The sequence below is a fragment of the Drosophila erecta genome, unplaced genomic scaffold, assembly GCF_003286155.1.
Source record: "Drosophila erecta strain 14021-0224.00,06,07 unplaced genomic scaffold, DereRS2 tig00000092-arrow-pilon, whole genome shotgun sequence".
NCBI lineage: Eukaryota > Metazoa > Arthropoda > Insecta > Diptera > Drosophilidae > Drosophila > Drosophila erecta.
Window position 1 is genome coordinate 10640841 of NW_020825207.1, and position 20957 is coordinate 10661797.

The 20957-nt window shown below is 44.0% G+C and overlaps 1 protein-coding gene across 3 annotated transcripts in view; it reads right to left on the bottom strand.

Moving 5' to 3' along the window:
* Positions 1–20957, bottom strand: part of LOC6548327 — a 36290-nt gene that overhangs the window by 9124 nt on the left and 6209 nt on the right. For all 3 annotated transcript variants that reach the window (XM_001975126.3, XM_026980048.1, XM_026980049.1), the window contains exons 3-4: positions 12102–12155; positions 10–805 (exon numbers count right to left, since the gene is read on the bottom strand). In XM_001975126.3, coding sequence (XP_001975162.1) covers positions 10–790 — 781 coding nt within the window. In that variant the 5' untranslated portion in view covers positions 791–805; positions 12102–12155. The remainder of the gene's footprint in view (positions 1–9; positions 806–12101; positions 12156–20957) is intronic.

A 20957-nucleotide genomic window follows, 5' to 3' on the forward strand; every position in this document is an offset into this window, starting at 1 on the left:
GGTGCTTACCATTTGGAGTCAGGGATCGGCTGCTCTTGTTGCTGCCCGCCCCCCCGCCGGCACTCGCCCCCTTCTCGTACAAACAACTGCTGGAAGCGGCGTGCAGTCGCTGTGCAACATACTGCTGGTACTGGGCGGCATGTTGCTGCTGCTGCTGCTGCTGCTGCTGCAGGTTGGCGATGCTGCTGGTGCTGCCATAGCTGAGCAGCAGGGTAGCCGAGCTGCTGCCAGTGTTGACATTGCTGGCAAGTTTCGTTGCCACCGGCACGTAGATGGTGGGTGGCTGGTGTGCCTGCTGCTGGCGGTGCAGACTGGTGGCCTCTTGGAGCGACATCACCGATATGGCCGATGGCGTCTGCCGGCCACTTAGCAGACACGTGGGCGTGGCCGTGCGTAACGGCTGCTGCTGGTGCTGCAGATGCTGCTGCTGCTGCTGTTGCTGCTGCTGCTGCAACGAGCCGGCAGATGTGGCTGCCGTGCCGGCAGCTGTTGCTGTGACCGCTGTCGTGGCGGTGGCTCCATTGCTGGCCAGGGTGGTGCAGCTGAGGATCATGACGGGCGACTTGTCATGCAGATCAGGCAGCGATGACGATATGCTGGTGCTGCTCACAATGCTCTTGTTCAGTCTGTTGCTGCATGTTGCCGGTGTGTGACTCTTGTTGCTGCTGCTGTTGCCGTTGTTGCCGTGGGAAATGTTGCTGCTGTCGGCCTGATGTTGCTGCTGCTGTTGCTGTTGCGCGGCTAGTGTGCTGTAGGTATCCGTGGATTTGCGCGCTTTGAAGAGACGCATACTATGTTGGTGTTTCTGCAATTGTACGAAAATTGTGGGTTAATTTTCGGGAAAAGCGAAAATGGAGTAGTGCTATTTTTTGGCCCAACTTTGTCTGCAATTTCCATCGACATTCCCTATTTGTTCGCTGCTGTTGCTTTTTTCGTCCAACGGAGCGTATAATTAACGCAAATTGCAGCAAATTTTGAAGTGTTGCTGTTGCCGCTGCCACAGTAACTTCAACAAACAGCCAATGGCCAATGGTTAACCATCGATTTCCTACTTTCCTGGCTTTGATTTGATCGTACTACTCCAGATAACAGTTCCGACACAGTGATTACTTTCCAGCTCAATCTGTTTAATTGCCAAGGAGGTACGATGAATGACTGATGACATTATTTATAGAGTAGTTAAATGGCTATAAATAAGTGCTTATCAGCTGGACGACACTTCCCCATAAGCTGATGCATCTTTTTGCTATCGGTTCAACAAACGGATCAGAGTTGATTACCAGACAGTAATAAAAACAACCAAAAACACGCTCAGCACACAGGTTGATGTGTGTGCTTATATAATATTTGCTCTGTCGCTGTGACTTTTGTTTTTACCAACAGCTGGTATCGCAATATTTGCTCGACATTTTCCAACTGGTACGTGTAGAAATCAAGGAAAGTCAACGTCGGGCGGCGAAGGTCAGCGAACAGCTGGCAAGTGGGTGGCCGGTTGGCCATTGAACCGCTCAACCACGGCGCAGCCACAACTGGAGATGGCCAATTCGCCCAACTGCCTCTTACTTTTCAAATTAGCCAACCTAGTCAAAGCCAATTTGACGTTAGCCAAGTTAGCCAAGTTAGCCAAGTTAGCCAAGCCAGCTGCAATCGCCACATCTTGTGGGCCTCGGTGCCTCTAATTGATGTGACATTTGCCTGTGCAGCGACCGACGCATAATGTACACAGAAAGAAATCTTCAATAGTGGTGAATCAGCACAGATAACTTTCAGCTTATTTAAGAATACTTAGCTTTATCCTTTAAGAACTATAAAAATATGACCTCCGACAGATGGCGCTCTGGTATTAGGCAGACCCTCTTATTTGCACTTAACAAACTAGCTAGGCTTTAAAAAGAGATCTTTCGGAAATTTAGTTGTTTTACCTGAAAACCGCTGTCTAGTTACTTCACTTCGTGTCTACATATGTATATATCCCCCGGAATATATATATCATCGGTAGATTGTGTGCCATCGTGCCAGTTTCCCCGGCTTCTGTTTAGTAATAATTTTGCCAACTTTATCAGAAGCTTTGAACCTTGCCTCGCTGATTTTTATTGAAGCTTTTAAGCAGGGGCCTGCGGTTTAGAACTCAGCAATACGTTGTCGTAATGTGCATTTAATTGGTCTGCGAGAGGTCATTGCCATAAATTTCCTGTGCGTTGTCTAATTAATAGTGCAAAATTTTAATGGCCAGCAGATGGGAATCTGAGGATCAGAGTCAGGAACCGAGTCATAGTTTCTAGCTGCATGTGGACCCGAGCCCGATATCCAGGCAAATGGCCGCCTTGTTTATGGGGCGAAACCAGTTTCAAGGACGCGCCGCTGGCGCAATTCCAAGAACCTCACTTGGCTCATTACCGCATGACGATGATGTGGAGTAGATGGAGTGGCAACGGATCGGGTTCGGGATCGGGATCGGGATCGGGATGGGGTCCAAGGAGTGGGCAGCGCGAACGTGACTCTCTGTCCGCGGGGCTGACGATTGCAAAACTATTTTTTAAACGGCCTTTCAGTCGGACAAGGACAAGGCTAAGCCGATGGCCTTTTCGCCCCCTGACTTCACTTCTATCCCCCGTTTGGCGTATCTCCCACATTTTTTTCTGCACTTAATTTTATTTTAATTTGCCCTCGCTCCGTGATTTTTTTCTTAATAAGCAATAACAACATTTTCTCCTCATCCTTTTAGCCCGACCCGCTGGAGGAGCCGGCTGCATAGTTGTAAAATTCCTGTAAACAAGCCGGACTGCCACAGCTGTGGCATGCGGCATGTGGCAACTGCAACTGACAACACACACACACACACTCCTTGGGCAACGCACACTGATTCAAATGATCCCGCCAACAATTGCGGCAGTGGACTGGCTGCACGGGTTGCCACAGGAATTCCTTTTCGAGCGTCATAAAATTTGTTTTCATTTTTAGAAAGCTATGTATGTAAAAATACTACAGAAATAAAGCATTGTACCAAAATGTTGACAAGTTGTTTGTGATTTCAGAACCAATGTGGAGAACCAATGTGCTATCCGAACTTCTTGACCACCCCACTTGGTGGCTTTATCACGGGGCAGCTTGAGAGTTGTTACCTTTTGTTGCCACAAACTTTTTGAGTTATTTTTCCCGTGCATGCCGTACATATAGCAGGCGCTCGTATATATATCTTCGATGTGGCCTATCTACCGTGCGCCTACATATCGCAGTGTGTGTGTGCGAGTGAGTGTGTCTACTACTGGCAAGTCCGCATTCTTTTAAAGGTTGCCAAGTTGGCCAGGCCGAAACCGAAAAAGATACAGAAACCAAAACGCAGACGCAGACGGATCAGGGCAGGGAGTTTCTGGCCCAAGACAGAGCGGACCAGTTCGAGCGAAACATAAACCAAAGCCGAAATCCAACAACCAAAAACATTTGCCCAGCGGCTGCCTTGAGTGGTGCGTCGGCGACTTTGGCGCATGCGTTCAGTTTTCATTTTCGTTTTAAATGGCCGCGCCAATCGGTTTTGGCAGAACTTTCAGCGTTTTTCGGGCTTCAATCAGAACTTTAATTGCTTCGCACTGCCAAACCGCAGCCTCTATTAAGCCAGCTACTAGAAACCGGCAATCCGGCTGCTGCGATTGGAAAAGCTGCTGACCTTCAGGTGGCACCTGTTTGCCCAGTGCAGGAGGATTATCGGAAACAGCCAGCCAGCCAGCCAGCCAGTCAGCCAGTTAGGCAGTAGTCGCTGTTGCAGCTAATTAGGCATATCAATGTGATTATCCCCATGTCGCAGCAGCGGTGCAGCAAGTGTTGCTGCTTCTGCTGCTGTGACTCATGGCTGGAATGTTGCCGAAGCTGATGCCGCATCGCATGGCTATAAATAGTTAACCTAATCAAAATGCACGCGTGTAAGCAAACCATTTGCATAGTTGTTGATGTGGATGTTGCTGTTGTCGTTGTTATGCTGCTTCTGCTGCTGCTGCTGCTGCGGCCGTTGCTGTTGCATGTTGCTCGCTGGCAATTAACTGCGGCATGCGCAGACATTGGTCTAAATGTCAAGGTAAATTATGATGCATTCAGCTATTACGCCTAATAGTCCGAAATTCATGCACGTGTGCAACTATTTTTAGTTGTGGCTGCAAAGGTTTAGCCATTTGCCGGCAATGACAGATCACCGAAACCTGCTGCAGCTCCTCCTCCTCGTGATGCTGCTGCTGCTGCTGCTGCAGTCATTTGATGCATGTCTTTGGCCGGGCCCTTTTCCACCTTAATTAAGCTGCGACTTGGACCCAGAAACAAGTTCAGCCCAGGAGTTTTATCTTTAAAGTAATGCTGCACATTTTTCATAAAAGACATTCTGGTGCAAATTAGAGCTTGAGAAACAGCGGTGTTGCTGATAGTTTCCCGATAAACAACGATGTTATCAATGATTCTGGATATACCCATATCCCTTACTTTATTGGTACTTGATGCAATGTCTCTTAGTTGTACGCAACATTTAATCGTCTGACTCAACAAAGTATGGAAACAATTAGGAGTGCCTGCAAAAATGAATTCGCTTCTGTGTTTATGATTTTCTGCCCACTGCACTTTAGATAATTAAATATTTGGTGTCTCTTCTTTGGCAAATTACTAGGATGGACACCAACAGAGGCACACACATGCGCTGGCATTAAACGAAAGGTGAAGCAAAGAAGGCTGGCGGAAAAATTCTAATCAATGCTTTTAGGAACTTGGATCGGCGATGATGTTGCTGCCTTGCTGCGGACTGGCAGCAACTTTGTCGTTGCTGCTGCACGTACATGTAATTTTTTTAATTGCTGGTAAACAACATTTCTCAACAGTAGCAGCAGCAGCAGCAAACCTGAGTTTGCAGTTATGATGGCAGATTTTGATGAGTGCCTCTGCATCTTCTGAGCCACACACCCACAACGAAATAAAGCTCCGAAAATAGCCGATCAATTAGGGAGGGCGAACAACTGTTGCCGTAAGCCAATACTTTCGCTGCTGTTGCTGCTGCTGCTGTTGCTGCTGCACTGGCGCCAGCAGCATGTGTTGCTGCTGACAAGCAGTGACAGGATGCCACATCCTTGCGGGCTTCGCCACTCGCAACTCGACACCAGCAACATGTGATGCAATAAAAACGAGCAACAGCCATGTGATGCTTCACTTAATCAGGTGTTGCGACTGATCCGCCACGACAATTACACACGAGTGCTGCCAATGTTGCTGCTTGTAGCAATTATGCCTTGAACTTGTTCTGGCTGCACAACAGCAACTACAACTGCTGTTGCAACAGCAACAGCAATGGCAACTGCAACTGCAACGCTCTGAAATGACAATTTCATTCGGTGCCCAGTGGGCCGGCTGCTGAGGTTGTTCAACCCATTTGGCCATAGTTTCATGGCTTGTCATTAGCTAATGCATGACGGCAGTGGAAAAGGAGTGCTCAGAATGCGGCTGAACCTCAATTATGAGGGCACATGTGCACTCCGGGAATGTGCTGCATGCTGCAGCTGCGCCTTGGACGATGCCACTCTGCTTCCTAGGAGTTAGGCTCCAGGTTGAAAAGTGAAAGGTAAACAAGAGGGCACATTCCCCGCCATTATCCCTGCGGATTAGCACATCCAGGTTTGCTTTGTGTCGGATCTCTGTCAACATCTTTACGCCAATGGCCGCTGAGTGTGTCCAGGTTTATGGGTTTATGGCCGCGATTCGGGCCCTCTCGGTTAGGAAAGAAATATGTATATGTGGTCTCGTAGATGTTGTCGCTTACTTTTGACACCTCAATGATTTTGTGTGTTAGGCAAACAACGCAATACAACAGCCAGCTACAAATTCCACGACACTAAAACAATAAATACGTATTTACGGGCTTTGTCACTTTTCACTTTTGTTCATTTCATTTCGGTTCGTTTTGGTTCGGTTCGGTTTGCTGCGGTGCGAATAGTGTGCTGCTCTTGAGGCCATAATTTATGGGACATTTCTTTGATAGCTGCTCATTAGCTAAGAACACAAATCACTGGCATTGGGTAACAAGCAAAAAGAAGTCTCCAAAGACCGCTGGAGGAACATCAGCAGCAAGAGCAGCAGCAGCAGGCCCAGCGGCAGTACACGCACCAGCACTCGGGGCGAAAGCAATTTCCTTGGAAAATTGCTGGCTGCAATCTCTCAGGATGCTGGGACAGGCCAAAGTTTTGCCTCCGAGAAGAGCGCTTCATCAATTTTTATATCGATGAAGACCCATTTGGTTGATAACTCCATTTGTGGCAAATGTTGCGCACGCGCGTTTTAGTTGCACAGTCCGCTGCTGATGATGTTGCTGTTGTTAATGTTGTTGCTCCTGTGCCGTTGCCGTTAGTAAATTTCGCGCGAAAAACTTCAAAGTTGCCTGGCCAAGCACCTTTCGATATTGATGTTGCTGCTGCTGCGGCTGTTGCGACTGCTGCTGCTGCTACTGCTGCTGCAAAAGGCAAACGCACGTGTTGCTATGCTCGCTATGAGGATGTTACTGCCGTAACAGTTGCAATTGTTGTTGTCGCCGGACTGTCACTGGCCGTTTAGGCCAAACTTGGTAAATTGTTTTGTTGAGCACTGAGCGTTGGCCTTTCTTTTCAGTCCGCTTATATGGCCAACAGTTGCGGCCGCTGTCTCCGAGTGAGAGTTGCATACTAATGCCGCTGCCTGCTCTTTTTGCCGCCCAGCGATTTTAATTACCACATTCGGCTGCAAGGCTATGAGCCAGGCATTGATTTGCCACAATTTACATATCAAAGCGAGCGAGGCCAACTTCCTGTTGCACACCCAAACCCGAGTGCAACCAGCAGCAGCAACAGCAGCAATCGCAGCAGATGTTGGCCATGGGTCAAGCCCGAGTTGTTGGCCATTTGCAGCAGCAAGTGACTTGGTTGTGATGTTGATGCGCCTGCTGCTGCGAGTCCATTGGCCCTCATGCTGTTTACTTGCACCACTTTTTGTTGTTTCGCTTTTTTTCTCTGTTTGCCACATTACGTGTTTGCTGCTCCTCGCGTTGATGCTGCTTCGAATGTGGCTGCTGCAAGTGATGCTGCTGGTGTGCGAGTGCTCAATGCACTGGGCAAGTTCTTTTTGTGGGTATTAAAATTACTTGGCATGTAATTAGTTTGGCTTTTTTGTCCCCAGTTGCCTCTTGTCGATCGCTGCGTGTGGCCGCCCTCCGAAAACGAAAGATTCCCCAGTGATGGATGCCACTTTGTCTTCGGCTGTTGCAGCAGCTGGAGGTGTTATTTTTATGGCTTTATAATGTGAGTCAGACGGGCTCTTCCTTGGTTCTTGCCCCGTTACGTGGCATGTCAATCACCTGGACATGGCTTTATAATTTGCACAATGGCCAGGAGTGAAAAGAAATCGACTTCAAAAGATACGAACTGTCTTATCGAGAACGAAAGCTTCAACATGAGTCGACACAGCTCTATGCAGAGATTGGGAGACATTTTCCGAGAAGATGAAAAGTATTCTTCTTATTCTTTTCAATCAATAGCTAGGAAGTCAAATAAATTTACACAGCCCCCATTCGTAAGTGTACCATATTTCTATTAGATAGAAGAACCAGCCAGATGTGCAACCGATCGGCCGAGTTTCCAAATGAACTGCTGTACAAGAGATACACTTTGCATTCTTTAATTTTAAAGCCTCCATTCACTCTTCTAACTGAAATAACTGCTGAACAGTGGAGAAAGTAAGGCTGGGGAAATCGAAATGAGTGAATAATTCTCGCGCTGGCTTGTAGCTTCTTATGGAGACTAAACCGTCATTAGTGGCAGCCACCGCTTTGCATTTGCCTGTACCATCGCCTTTCTTCCTCAGTTCGGTTCCTCAGTCCGTCCAGACCATCCATCAACAATTTGAGGCTTCGATCTGCACCCCTTCCCTCTGCTCTCTACTATAGTTTTTATGGCACATTCTCCGGCACATACTGAGGTTTGGTCTCGTTGTTTCCGTTTGTGCCACTTGTGTCCAGTTGAGTTGAAAATTATTGTGATTATGGTAAACTTGTTGCTCTCTCACATGCTGCTGATCCCCAGCTGCGCACCTGTTGCTTTTGTGGTTCAGACTCGGATTCCTTTGCAGTTTTGCAGCTTTGCAGTTTGCTTACAGGTATGTGTATGCATATTTGCACTCATGCTGTTTTATGGCCGCAGTTTCCATTGTTAGACTCGTTTGGCCGCTTAATTGCCGCTTTGGATTCGAATCTGAATTCTGTTTGCTCAGCTCTTTTACACCACTATGCCAAGCACTTGGGATGTGCAGCTGCAGCAACTGGAGCTCCAAAAGGCGTGACTAATCAATCGAGGGCTTCAAAGCTCCGGCTCTTCCCCTGTAAATCAAGAAATTCCGATTCACTCACCATTTATGAGCCCTGTTTTCCCTTGATTGGCACTCCAATGTCGAATTCATCATAGACTCCATCTTCAGGCATCTTTTTCTCAATTTTGGGTTTATGGCTCAGTCGCACCCAACTCGAAAGGCAGAGGCGTTGAAGAGCGGCGATACTGCGTGCCACGGCAACATTTGTTTTCTTGATCATTGCACTTGAGTGGGGGGTTCGAAATTTGAGGGCGTTTACAATGTATATCGACATAAATAGACAAGATCTGATTTGAGCAGCAATAAATATTGCTGTCTGGTAACAAATGTAGCATAAAAGTCAAAAGTTATGTATTTTGGATTTTGGTTTTAAGCCTTGACTTGCAGCAAATGCAAATTACAGTGTGGATCAGTGTCAATTTAAAACAAAAACCAGTGTAATAGATAAATCTCTAACATAAAGTGCACATTAAAGTATCTCTTTTTCTCGTCCCAGATCTGAACAACCAAAATTTGATGCTAATAAACAACTTTGTGGCTCCGGCGAGACTTTCCCAAAAAACCTACACTGCGATCTGACCTTCAAATTCTGCTGCTCTTGATTACTGTCGCTGTTTCTCCTGCCCCCGATCACGCCCAGGTAACGAAAAAAGTGGCTGCCATTTCACTCAGCCGGGCTTGAAGTCGAAGTTGAAGTTGAGTTCTTCACGACAGACGTGCAATCCATCAAAGTTGTGGCTGCCACCCCGCAGTAGCAGCAGCAGTAGAAGCAGCAGCAGCAGCAGCAGCATGGGCAACATGGCGAAAAAGCATAATACATAATAATATTTGTGCAAAGTGTTAAGGCAACAAAACAGCAGACAGTAGCAGACATAGTCAGACAGCCAGGAGGAGCAATCGCAATCCAGTAGCCGGAGCAGGAGTAGAACATCTAAGCAACAGGTATAAAAGGGGTCTGCGATGAGATAGGATAGATGGGGATGTGGGGCAGGATCAGTGGCGAGGCCCGAGGAACTCTTTTAGGAGGAGGAGACGACGACAACGTTTTGTTTTAATTTACTCGACGCCGCCAACGACATTGTGGTTGCTTTTGTTGTTGCTGTTGCAGGCGATGTTGCTACTGCCCGTTGATGTGTTGCTGTTGGGTTTCCTGTTTAGATAGCTTTTTGTGATTTTATGCGATACACCTTCCATGTACAACTGTTAGGCAGGGAAGTCAGGGGCTAGTCCACTTTGATGTACGTACACTTTGAAATGTTGTTGATGAGTACGCGAGATTTTTAAAAGATTGCAACGCAACGCAACGGCTGCGACGGCGGCAGATGAAGCTGCGACTGCAAAGGCGACTCTGTTGGCTTATATAATAAATTTTAATGCACGCCCGCCCTGGACATTCCGCCCGGTTGGATGGACGTGGTCCGGATAGAGCTGCCAGCTAGCAAACTGGCTCACAGTGACTTCGAACTGTTTTGAAACGGGACAAACTCGGATTTTTGTGATGCCTATTGAATTAAAATTGGGTAACTAGTAAACAAAATATAAACTTGTAGCTTCTTGTTACCCATAAAATGGCATCGAGTTGAATTTGTATTACGTAAAACGTACTTAACTTTAAATACCCAATAAATTAGGCGCATGCTGAGCTAATTAGTGCTGTTCAATTTGTGCAGTACAATTAATAGTGCACATTTTATGACTCCACTGTGCAGCAACTGTGTCAAAACAAAACTGCTTTTCACCCGATGTCGGCTGTTGGATTGCCGGTGTTTTGGCTCTTCACTCTCGGCGGATATATGTGTTTGTCTTGTGTTAGACTGACACTTGACTAACCAACTAAGAGATAATCATTAGCTTGGTGTAATTTATGTAGAACCAGCGGCAGTTGACGGCCAAAACAAAAGACTTAGGACACGAACTTGACGTGGCGAACGTCAGGCATGCAACTAAGAAAGCCAAACCTAAACTGCAGAATTATATCAATTAGGTAAGGGCCTTAGGAAAGGTAGGCGCAATGAAGACAGCAATTTTGGGGGCTGGGCCGGGAGACGCCCAAAAAGTCCAAGTCACTGCCAACTCCGCACCGCCAGCGGCAATTATAGAGCATAAAACATCGATAATCATAATAATTAAGGATGACTATGCAGAATAGAGGCCGCAGGAGCTGGCTGTGACAACGCACAGTAGCCAGGAGATTACAGCCTCCGATGGAGATATGAATCCCCCGCCGATGCGAGGATGATGCATCAAGTTGGTGCTGCTGCCACTGCCACTGCACATAAATTGTTAATTAAAGCCTATTTAGGAGTTTCGGAGCCCGAAATGTTTATTCTACGTTGTGTAATTCTTTGCCCACTGGCATGATTTGTGCATTTAGAAAGTATTCTGTTGACTGTTGCCCCTTCCTTTGTTCGGGAAAGTCGTTTAACTGGAAAAGAACCCAAGTATAGAACCCCTGAATAGAGAATTCCTTTCATAGCTCTCAATCAAGAATCGTTGCTGGCCAGAAAATTGAAAGCTTTTGACTGGGGAATCTATAAATTTCAATGCTCTCAAAAGGCTTATTTCTGTTTGAGACCTAAACAATGCGGGGGGACCCAAAAATAAAACGCCGAAACTGTAACAAATTATTTATGAACTTCAAAGCACAGTTTGCTTGTCTTTTGTTTGCTCAAAAATCTTATATTTTTTTGTTTTGCCTTTGATAAATAATTCAATATTGTTTTGTTTGGGAATTAGCAAAACTGACAAAGCGACAACAATTGGCAATTTGCTTTGAATTGTGTTGACACAATAAGGAAACCTAATACTGAAGTACGAGGCGAAGAGAACTCCAAAATAAAGACGATAGATGTGCGAAATTTGGCTGCAGGCCAAAGACAAGATAAATATCTAATTAAACAGCGCTAATGAGTCGCACAACATTGTTGGGGAAAATGAGTTTGATTTCTGGCCAAGATACAAATGATTCATGGCAATCGGAAGAGTATAACCAACAAAAAACAGTAAACTTGACCCAAAAAGATCATGAATCACTTTTCTTTTGGCTTAAGAAATTGTGCGAAGACATAAAAACTACATGACTAACTGAAAAGAAGAGACAAAAACGTTTCGGGTCAAGAAATAAATGCCCAAAATTATGCATGATTTATTCCTTACGAAAAAAAAGAACAGCCAAGGAACTTGGCCGACACTTACAGCCCTAAAACCCTCGTTTTATAACCCATTAAAGGCATGATCGCAAACTTTACTCAACCATAACCAGAAGCCAGTTTCAGTTTCACTTTGGCACCCCTTTTCATGGATGAATTGCTAGGAAAAATAAACCACAGCTTGAGTAATTTTCATTTTGCGTTTGTACGATTTTATTTTCTCAGATTTTCACTTTTCCCCTGCAACAAAATATTTGACATTTTTTCTGTCATTCGAAAAGGTTTCTCTGACGTTTTGATTAACAAAACCCAAACTGGTTGTGCAGCTAAGCAAAACCATAAAACGCAGCAGAATAAAAACGAATCGGTTTGTTGTGGTGGAAAGGTGGCCGAAGATCTTTAACAAAACGCTCATAACTGGAGCATGAATGCTTATTTAACCGGGGATTTTATGATTATTTTTTCAGTATTTTTGGGAGCCTGTCCATCGACGAGCCACAAATGATCGTAGGCAGTAAACAGAAACGTTTATTTGGCAGCTTATGTGTTTGACAAACACCACGGGTTGTTAAATATTTTTACGTTCCTAGCACTTACCACTTAATGGGTTTCCAGTGACGACTCCAGTGTTAGAAGTGAGCTGCCCAGGATCTGCAAGGCGAAAGAGAAAAAGATTCCAATTAGATTTTCCAAATCGATTTTTGAAAACCACTTCCTGTGGGCAACTGGCGACAGCCTCATAAGCACATAAATCAGCAAACTTCATTAACACGACTGCCAAAATCTACGAATATAAATCTAAGCTCTGCGCTGGCGACGTGCAACGTGCAACTTGCAACTAGCAGCGTGCAACAGGTTGCAACTGCCACACTGAGTACGTGACCGTTCGGTGCAGGAATAAATAACTCAATTTGGGATCGGCAAAAAAGTGTTAACTTGAAATCTGGCAATAAATCAATGGCCAGAAGACCCGTTGAAGGCAGCTTGTGATTAGCACTCGCCCGATGGCTTATCTACTTGGAAAGTAATACCCATTCCCCCCGCGATTCCGGAAGATGTCTTTCAATGATCAGCGGTACCAGGACCAGTAAAACCCCAAAAACCCAAGCCAAACGAAACGAAATGAGAAACCCAAGATTGGGCAGCCGTCACTTCGCCTGACAGGCAATAACTTTGGCAATCTTTTCGACCGCTTTTTCTTTCTGGTGAACGCTTTTGTTGAGTTGTTTATTATAAATATTACAGAGTAGCGGCAATTTTGCATGCTTCACGCTTGTCTCGCCCGCAGATCTCAATCAAGCCCCAATCAAATTGAAATTAGGCTGTGATCCGTTTTGACACTGCCTTAAATTAAATTATTTTGGTTTAAATTGTAAAATTAATTGCCAAGAGGTTGCGGAGATTACAAGCAAAGGCAGAAAAACTGTGGCGATTTTATTCTGGCTCTGACTACAGTTCTTTTTGAACAGTTCTTAAATCCAACCGGTTCTGATATGATTATTATTATGCCTCAACCGGTTTGCAAGGCAAACATTTTAATTTTATTCGGTTTTATTTTGCATTGTTCCTTTACTCTGCTCAAATTTTTCGATGGATTTCTGTGGTTTCTTGTTGTTGTTGAATTTTTAAACGTATTTGACACACACGCCGCTTTTTGCCCATCTTGATTTAACTGTAAAAACTCGGCTTTTTTGGGTGAAGCTTCCGATTTAATTTTTGGTTTCTTTTCGTTCGGCTTGGGCTTCGTTTACATAATGTTGGCATAAAATAACCTGCGATACGGTCAAAGATAATAGCTTCGTCTATCGGGGGATTTATTAGGATTGTTTTTTAACCTAATCAGTGGTTTTGTTGTCTTTGTGCCAACAGCTAGTTGTATTTTCATTGAAATGACACTTAAGGCGAATGGCTTTCTTACAATCTGCGGTTATGCTTCCTTCCCATTCGATTATATCTTCCGCATGTGAAGAAAAGAAATTATGCTTACCGCAACTGAAAATGGCCCCCACACACAAAACAGTTTAATTTATTATCCCGGAAAACTCAAGGTTAACTCCACTTGACGGCTTTTCCTCAATGACGCGGAGTTTCCCCGCCAGGCTGCCCAGTTTTTCTGCACTACTCCCCAATCATTTCCCATGCGAAAACATTGGCGAAAAGCACAAAACACAAAACAAAGGAAAATCATTAAAATCCCACACATACGAATGTGCAACTGTTGGGCAAAAACGGGCAGAAAGACACACTATAGACATAAAATATATAACCATATATAATCGGGCGAAAGAAGCGGCAGCATCTGCGACTGTGTTAATTATGTGCATTTAATGCTTTAATTATTGTTTTCTATTGAAAGATGAGCCAGCGACGCTGCAGTGAAAGTTATAAACACTTAATGGCAATGAAAGAGCGAAATATTTTGCTCGTAAATATAATTCAAATGTTAATTGATAAACTTGTTAACTTGTTGTGCGTGTGTTTCTTTTTTTCGAGTGGGCTGCAGCCAAATGTATTTGATTACGGCCTTATATTGAAATTGAAGCGGGTGAAATTTTAACCCATTGAGACCATCGTGGGATGTGGAGAATAATGAGATATATATGGCTAAATGGATTAAAGAAAGTAATCTCATCGATACAAAAATCTTCCCAAATTTGGCAAGTTTATTTAGGAAGAGATCTGTTTATGGCTTTTCGGTAAAATGCTGAAAGGTTCAAACGACGTCTGAAAATACATCCAAAGTTTTGCCTTTCTATTAAAAAAAATGTGTAGAGCATAAATAGGCCCAATAATCCATTTATTAACCGCAAAATTGATTTTGCGATGACTGTAGAAAAGATATCAAAAGCTAGCTCGCATCCTCAATGAAACGTTAGTTTTGTACCAGAAGCTTTGTCTAGGAAACGTATAATACAAATATTGTATGCGATTATAAATCAATCTAGCGTATGGTTTTGTTTGAATACAAATATATAGCGATATCAACAGTCAGGGCCAGTCACTAATTCAAGCTGATGTTTTATTTATAAACTCGATTCTGGAAAGCGTTGACACGCAGAATCGCCGAGTAAGACAGACAGTTTGCTCTGAGGTTTATCTGGCTGTAACAATGGGATTTGTATCTTTGGTCCGTTGCCGCAGATATTTCTACAACCAGGCGGCACCTGCTTATTAGTTTCTGGTCCCATTATCCACACAGGCAGATAAAGACGGAAAGAAATTTGCAATTTTAATGATGTTCGGTAAGGTTTTGCCGAACCGCAACCTTATGTAACCCGTCGAGTGCGAGTGCGAAAAGAAACCTCTCCGCCGCCCTGGCCACGTTAGCTCATAATGGCAGGCCACAGTTTATGGCCCAAACCAAACGTGCACTTGGCTGGAGTCTCGAAACGCGGCTTTTGCTTTTCCTCGGCCATAAGCCGAGAAACAAGAAATTTCAATTTTAAATTTAAAGCGTCTAACTTTCGCTTTCCTCCGCAAGGAGATGCGGAGATTGCACGTTTCTCGCCGAGAATCCCGCCTGCATTGCAGTTACCGCATTTTCCGACTTGGCCAACTCCAATTAGCAACTGGGCCCCGACAATCCACACAAACAATAAATCAAAATCTAATAAAAATAGTACGAAAATTTGTTGCATGTGCTAATGTTTCTGCGCGCTGTTGCACTAATGCAACCGGTTGCAGTCGCTGTCTGCAGTCTGGCAAAAACGAAAAAATAAACTCAAAATGAAACCGAAAAACATGGAAAAAGAAAACCCCCAAAACAAAACTGCAAACGACAACCAGACGACGACTTTCCATTTTCAAATGTGTTTGCAAGTGTGTGTCTATATTTCGCTGGGTCCGCAGCCTTCGTTTGGCCAAAAGATACGCCGCCAACTGACCACTGCAGCAGCAACAGCGCAGCAGCCACATCGACACATCAGCAACAACTTTTCATTTCGTTTTTCACGCGGCACATGCCAAATAAAAAAAGAAGCAGCCAAACTGCACAGCTAGCCAAAGATTATGATAGGGAATCGAATTGGTGAAATCGGTACAAGAACTATGGCATATGGTTCGCGATCAGTAATGGCTAAAACGCTAGCTCGACTTATTAACGGCTTGCGGCGACTAGTTCAGTTACTAGTGAACTTTTGCGTTAGCTAAACCTACATGCATTTCAAAAGTTGTACGTACCTACAGACTGCATTCAAACTGCTTTCGCTTGCCACTTCCCGGTAATTTCCCGGCCATTTTCTGGCCAGGGAAGCGTAGGCAGAGTTCGACTATATCGCAGGTCTATTGACGTTTGTCTGAGCTCTGTCTACGCAGCTGGATGTCTGGTAACCCCTCCGAAGCCCCACGGATCGACGAGACTACGAAACTCTGGGGAGTTGTAGGCAAAGTTGTGTGGCAAGTGGCTGGCTGTGTTGACAATTTCCAAGTTGACCGGTCTTTGCCTTTCGTGTTGGCAAATAAAACGAAGAAGTTGCCACCAGAGTGCTGCTGCTGCAACTGCTGCTGCTGCTGTCCCTTTTACCCATCGACTGGGCTATAAGTGGGCGCAATTTAAGTGCAGTGTATTGCACTTGTTGCCTTTCCACTCACACTCAATAACAATAATTGTCGAATGCCTTTTTTGGCCAAAAGCAGCGGAAATGCTGCGGTTGCAATTGCAGTTGATTGTGCACTTGCCATAGAAAAACGCCGACTACAGGTGGCTGCTTTTTATTTCTAATGGTTTAGACCGCCGTAGCGGTGGTTCCCTGTTTGAAAACGGAAGCAAAGCCCAAACAAGAAATAAAAATAAACACCAAACTCACATCCAAAGCCGCCAAAGTTGCTGTCGATGGATGACTCAAGCATTAAATTCTAAAGGGTCTTTACACTTTGTCTGCAGGTCTTTGATTTCTTTGATTATGCGAACCAACGCGAGTCGTGAGTGTACTTCCGTTGAAGTCGACTTTGTCGGATCTTTGCTATATGTACACTGAATATATACCCTCTAAAGTTCAGAATTGGTGAAGGAAGTCTCAGTGCAGCGGAAGCTGGTTAGGTGTCGAAGCATTAAGCAGCGTGAAAATTCCCCTTAAATGTTATGTTTCTCCAAGCGATTGTGGGATCTCCATAATCTTTCCGCACGTAAAAATAACCAATTAAACTGGGGACGACAGGGTTTAATGATGCTCTACCTGCATATGCCTTTGGCTAAATATGTATGAGCATTCGTGTTTGTTCAATCATTTATCATTGCGATGGAAGCGTGGGCCAAACGGGCGAAGAAACAAATAAAGAAGCGGAACTATTAAAAAAAGAAATTAAAGTAAACAAGAAAAGCTTTACAATAGATCACAGTTCATGGAAATATTAGAGTCTTCATCGTAACAGTTCCTATTCTTCTAGCGTGTACCCAAACCTATTGCAGGATTATTTTTTTCGGTGTACCCTTTAGGGTTATCTGCAGTTTTTTGACCCCTATGCAGTATTAACTAATTAACCAACTTCCATTTCCCTGCCAACCTGCAGACAAATTTCCTTGTGAGCCGTCCAAGTCTGACAAGTTGACGCCTTGGAAATTGTCAACGTCATCTAAGCCAAGTTAATGTTTATTGCCGCTGCTGTGGGGCACATTTTTTACCGTTTGTAAACTGTCATATTTCTTGTGGCAGCCACGGCAGCCGAGGCAGTTAATTTGTTATTATTTTGACATTAATTCGTTGATGATTTTCGAATGGTTTCTGCTTCTGCCGTTCAGTTCTTCGAAATGTATTCAGCTATTTAAATAACAAAACTGAACATTTTATTTCCCTAAGGCATGCCCAAATGAGCTTGGAGTTAACTAATGAATATTTGGGGAAAAGTTTTCATATCATCGAACCCCAATCCCTAATGACATATAAATATTCAAAGAACTAATTTACAATCAAATTTTAATTAATATAATGTACTTTAAAAAATTAGGTAAAAATTTGCTTATATCAAACTTTTAGTTTTATATACATTTTGATTAATGTATGTTCTGTCAACGATCAAATCCATGAAAAACTGGAAAAAAGTCATATTTTTACCTTACGTTCACCTGTCGAAGGTTAACTAAATTTATGCAATAGTTAGCTAATTTATGTACCACCGAAAATGCACGCAATTTCCTGCCTCGATTTTCAGCTGCCCCAGAAATGCGAGCATTTTGTGTGGCATGCGACAGCAAAACGTTTTCGTTTTGGCCAACGAGAAATATTTCTGGCTAATTACACCACTCGCTATCATTAACACATTTCTTAGTCATCGTTCTTGGCCACTCTTCCCCCAGATCGCCGCTCAAGTTGACCCAATTTTCCTGACAAATAAAATAACAGTAGCTGTCTGTGCAGCTCACGATCCACGGTCCATTGTGTCCACGGAGCAACTGAATCGAGGCGACTTTTACCCGCGCAATGAAATTAACATTTTTTGCTGCATTTTTTCGGCTTGCTGACAGTCGCAAGGCGAAATTGCAACTGCAACTGCATTTTCCCGCCGCCGAGCACTGCAATTAAATGTGAGCCTAATTTGTGGATCAGCAACTTGCCGCTGCCCAGCGGCCATTCGGCGGAAAATGCAAGTGGATAATACCGGAAAATGAGGGTCAGCAAGTGGGTTAAGCAGTGAAAATTGAATTGCGGTCGCTGGTAAGTGGGCTGTTTGTGTAGAAATATATATGCTAAACTAGGTCCGAAAAGGAGCAAAATTTATTTTCAAATAATACAATGCTTAGAACATTTTAATTTTGTCAAAATCGTGTAGGACAGCTACCAGCTTCTAATCTATTTTAAATCTCTGTACTCCCATGGGTCAACAAAGTTGTTAACAAAGTAGGGAACGAAATTCGGAAACAGCGCAGTAAGTGCGGAAAAGTATATTTTTTCCTGCTCTGTGTGGGCCAAAAACCCAACGGAAATCATTAGGGAAAATGGAAATGGCGATGAAAACCGCCTTCAACTTTGACTTACAGCGAGGAAAAGCGATGGCCAGGGAAAAGTGTCGCCAAGTGCGACTTATTGTCTGGTTCGACACGTTAACACTTGGTTCACACGCTTTTTATGGTGGCCACATTAACGTGGCCAACAAATGTTGCAAAATGTTTCTCGGACTGCGGATTTGGCAGATCATCATCATCATTATCTTCATCAGCAGCAACAGGCGGCAATTAAAACTCGCGCGAAAGTAAAACGTTTTACAGTTAACAAAAGGAAAATAAAAGATATATCTGTATATGCCATGAAGAGGCAGAAGACTGGAACCCAAGCAACAACAGCAAATTGCGTATTCAAAAGTCATTAACAAATGCTTTTTATTGCACTCATTGCCTCAGTCGCTCACTTCTGTTTGCTTTCGCTGGACAGCAAGCGTTTTTCGAGCTGCATTTGCCAAATAAAATTAAGTGAAAATAATACATAATTGGTTTTCCAATTATACGCAATTAAATGCAAATCAGCCGCATGCTCGGTACCCTCTACCCTCTACCCCTTCCCAATCTCAATTAATCTCCGGCTCGCCAGAAGAAAGATGAATTATTGAACAGTGTCAGGAGCTTTAATTACTTTATTACCCGAGATTCCACAATCTGATGAATGGGCCAAAAATAAAAACAGGATCGAAGGCGGTGGCCTTAGCGGTACTTCAACTTAAGAGGCCTACAAAAAATTAACCGAAAGACAAATCGCTTACGCCCCCTCTGCCATTTTGATGTTCCGGGCTTCTTTCTTCAGCAGACCGACATAACAATTTAGTGTAACGATATCCGTACAGCACATGGGCACATAAATACCAAAGAGATATATGCACGGGAAAATAATTTAATTTATAACAAAGCTCAGTTGCAGGACATGCACAGTGGTACCGGGTGTCGAAAAGTAGTAAGCACTCTTAAAGTAAATTCTTGCCTCTTTTTGGGAAGCCTATTGTTGGCAAAGCGAGGTAAATGTTTATTTTATAATTCTGGTATGAAATTTCCCTTGCCTCTATTATTACACAGATATTCTACACTCCCAGCTCAAGCATTTTCGGCTTATTCCCATGGCTTTGGCCCCACTGTCTCGCGTTTCAATGCGAAATTTGACGATGGCCACACAACAAATAAGCTGGAGAATCTGGACAGAAGGCCCCCTCGAAACCGGAGGCCACACAGAAGAGGCGGATCCGAAAGCCCCGAATTGGAGCCCGAAAAAATGGGAATTAATATGAAATGCTCTTGGGCTGGCATGGCTCTGAGCTCAGCTCAAAAATAAAAGAGGCAAAAGCTGAGGCTCAGCTGTCAGGCTGGGTCAATGGAAAATTAATTAAAAACCCAGCCCATACGGCCAACGAGGAAAGTAACTAGAGAAATGGCTCATTACAATAATTACGAATATGAGTGTATACAAATGGGAATACCAAATGCGAGAAGGAGTGACTCAATCTACGTGCACTGCACAACAAATCGAGAAGTCCGCGAACAAGGCCTAGAACAAGTCCCACAAATTGATTGCCCAGAGTGGAGCATGGAGAATTGACCCACTGTGGCCGAGACGGCCATGGAGAATTGGTATAACTGCGCTTTGCTCGGCTAACTGTGGCAAGACCTCAATCCAGATACAAAACGCCGCTTGGCACGCTCGCACCTCTCCGTTCTTCATTCTCGGATCTCGATTCTCGAGTCTTGATTCTTGGCTCTCAATTCTCCAGCTTCGATTAGCAGCGATTCAATTTGCTGAATAGGCCCCCAAAGGCAGCTCAAAGCCAAATAGCCAAATAGCCACTTGGCCAATTTGTTTATTTACTGTAACGCTTATCAAGTGAGAGTTCCAATTAGACTTTGCAGGGCGCTTTCCCCGTCAATGAACTGAAAATGCATTGTAAGAGAACTTAGGCTGGGGAAAACTAAGAAAAAGAATGGATTTTAAGATCCAAAAGAGTTTCAAATCCTTTTGATTTAGTTCTTTTAAAGTATACTAAGTTGAAGATTCTTCGCCGTTCCTACTTTATCTTTAAGCCTACTATAAATAAAAGGTAGGTTTACAATCTGTAGTTTGTAAATGCTGCTGTAAATCTTATCACAGCCCCAGAATCCGGACACTGATGCAAATATTTACATGTAAGACCCGATAAGGCACGATATACTCGTAGAGAACAGTGTAAACTCATAAACTCCGTTGAAAACGCGTATTTGCTAGCGATAAATGTAAGATAAACGCTTTGTTTTAGGCGAGGCAGATGGAAATCCGAGGGGATTTTCATGAAAATGAGTTCCAGTTACTTTGGAATTTCCTTGGTCTTAAGCTGCTGCATCCCATTTCCATGGGCAACGCCCCTGCCCGGAAGCTTTCATCTGGCTGTGTTGCAACTGGGTAAATGCAGCTACTTTTACTTTAGACCAATCTCCAGCTCTTTTTTTGTATATCGAGCTCTGCTTGCATAAGATACTTGCACCAGGCCGGGTGGGGTACGGGCATA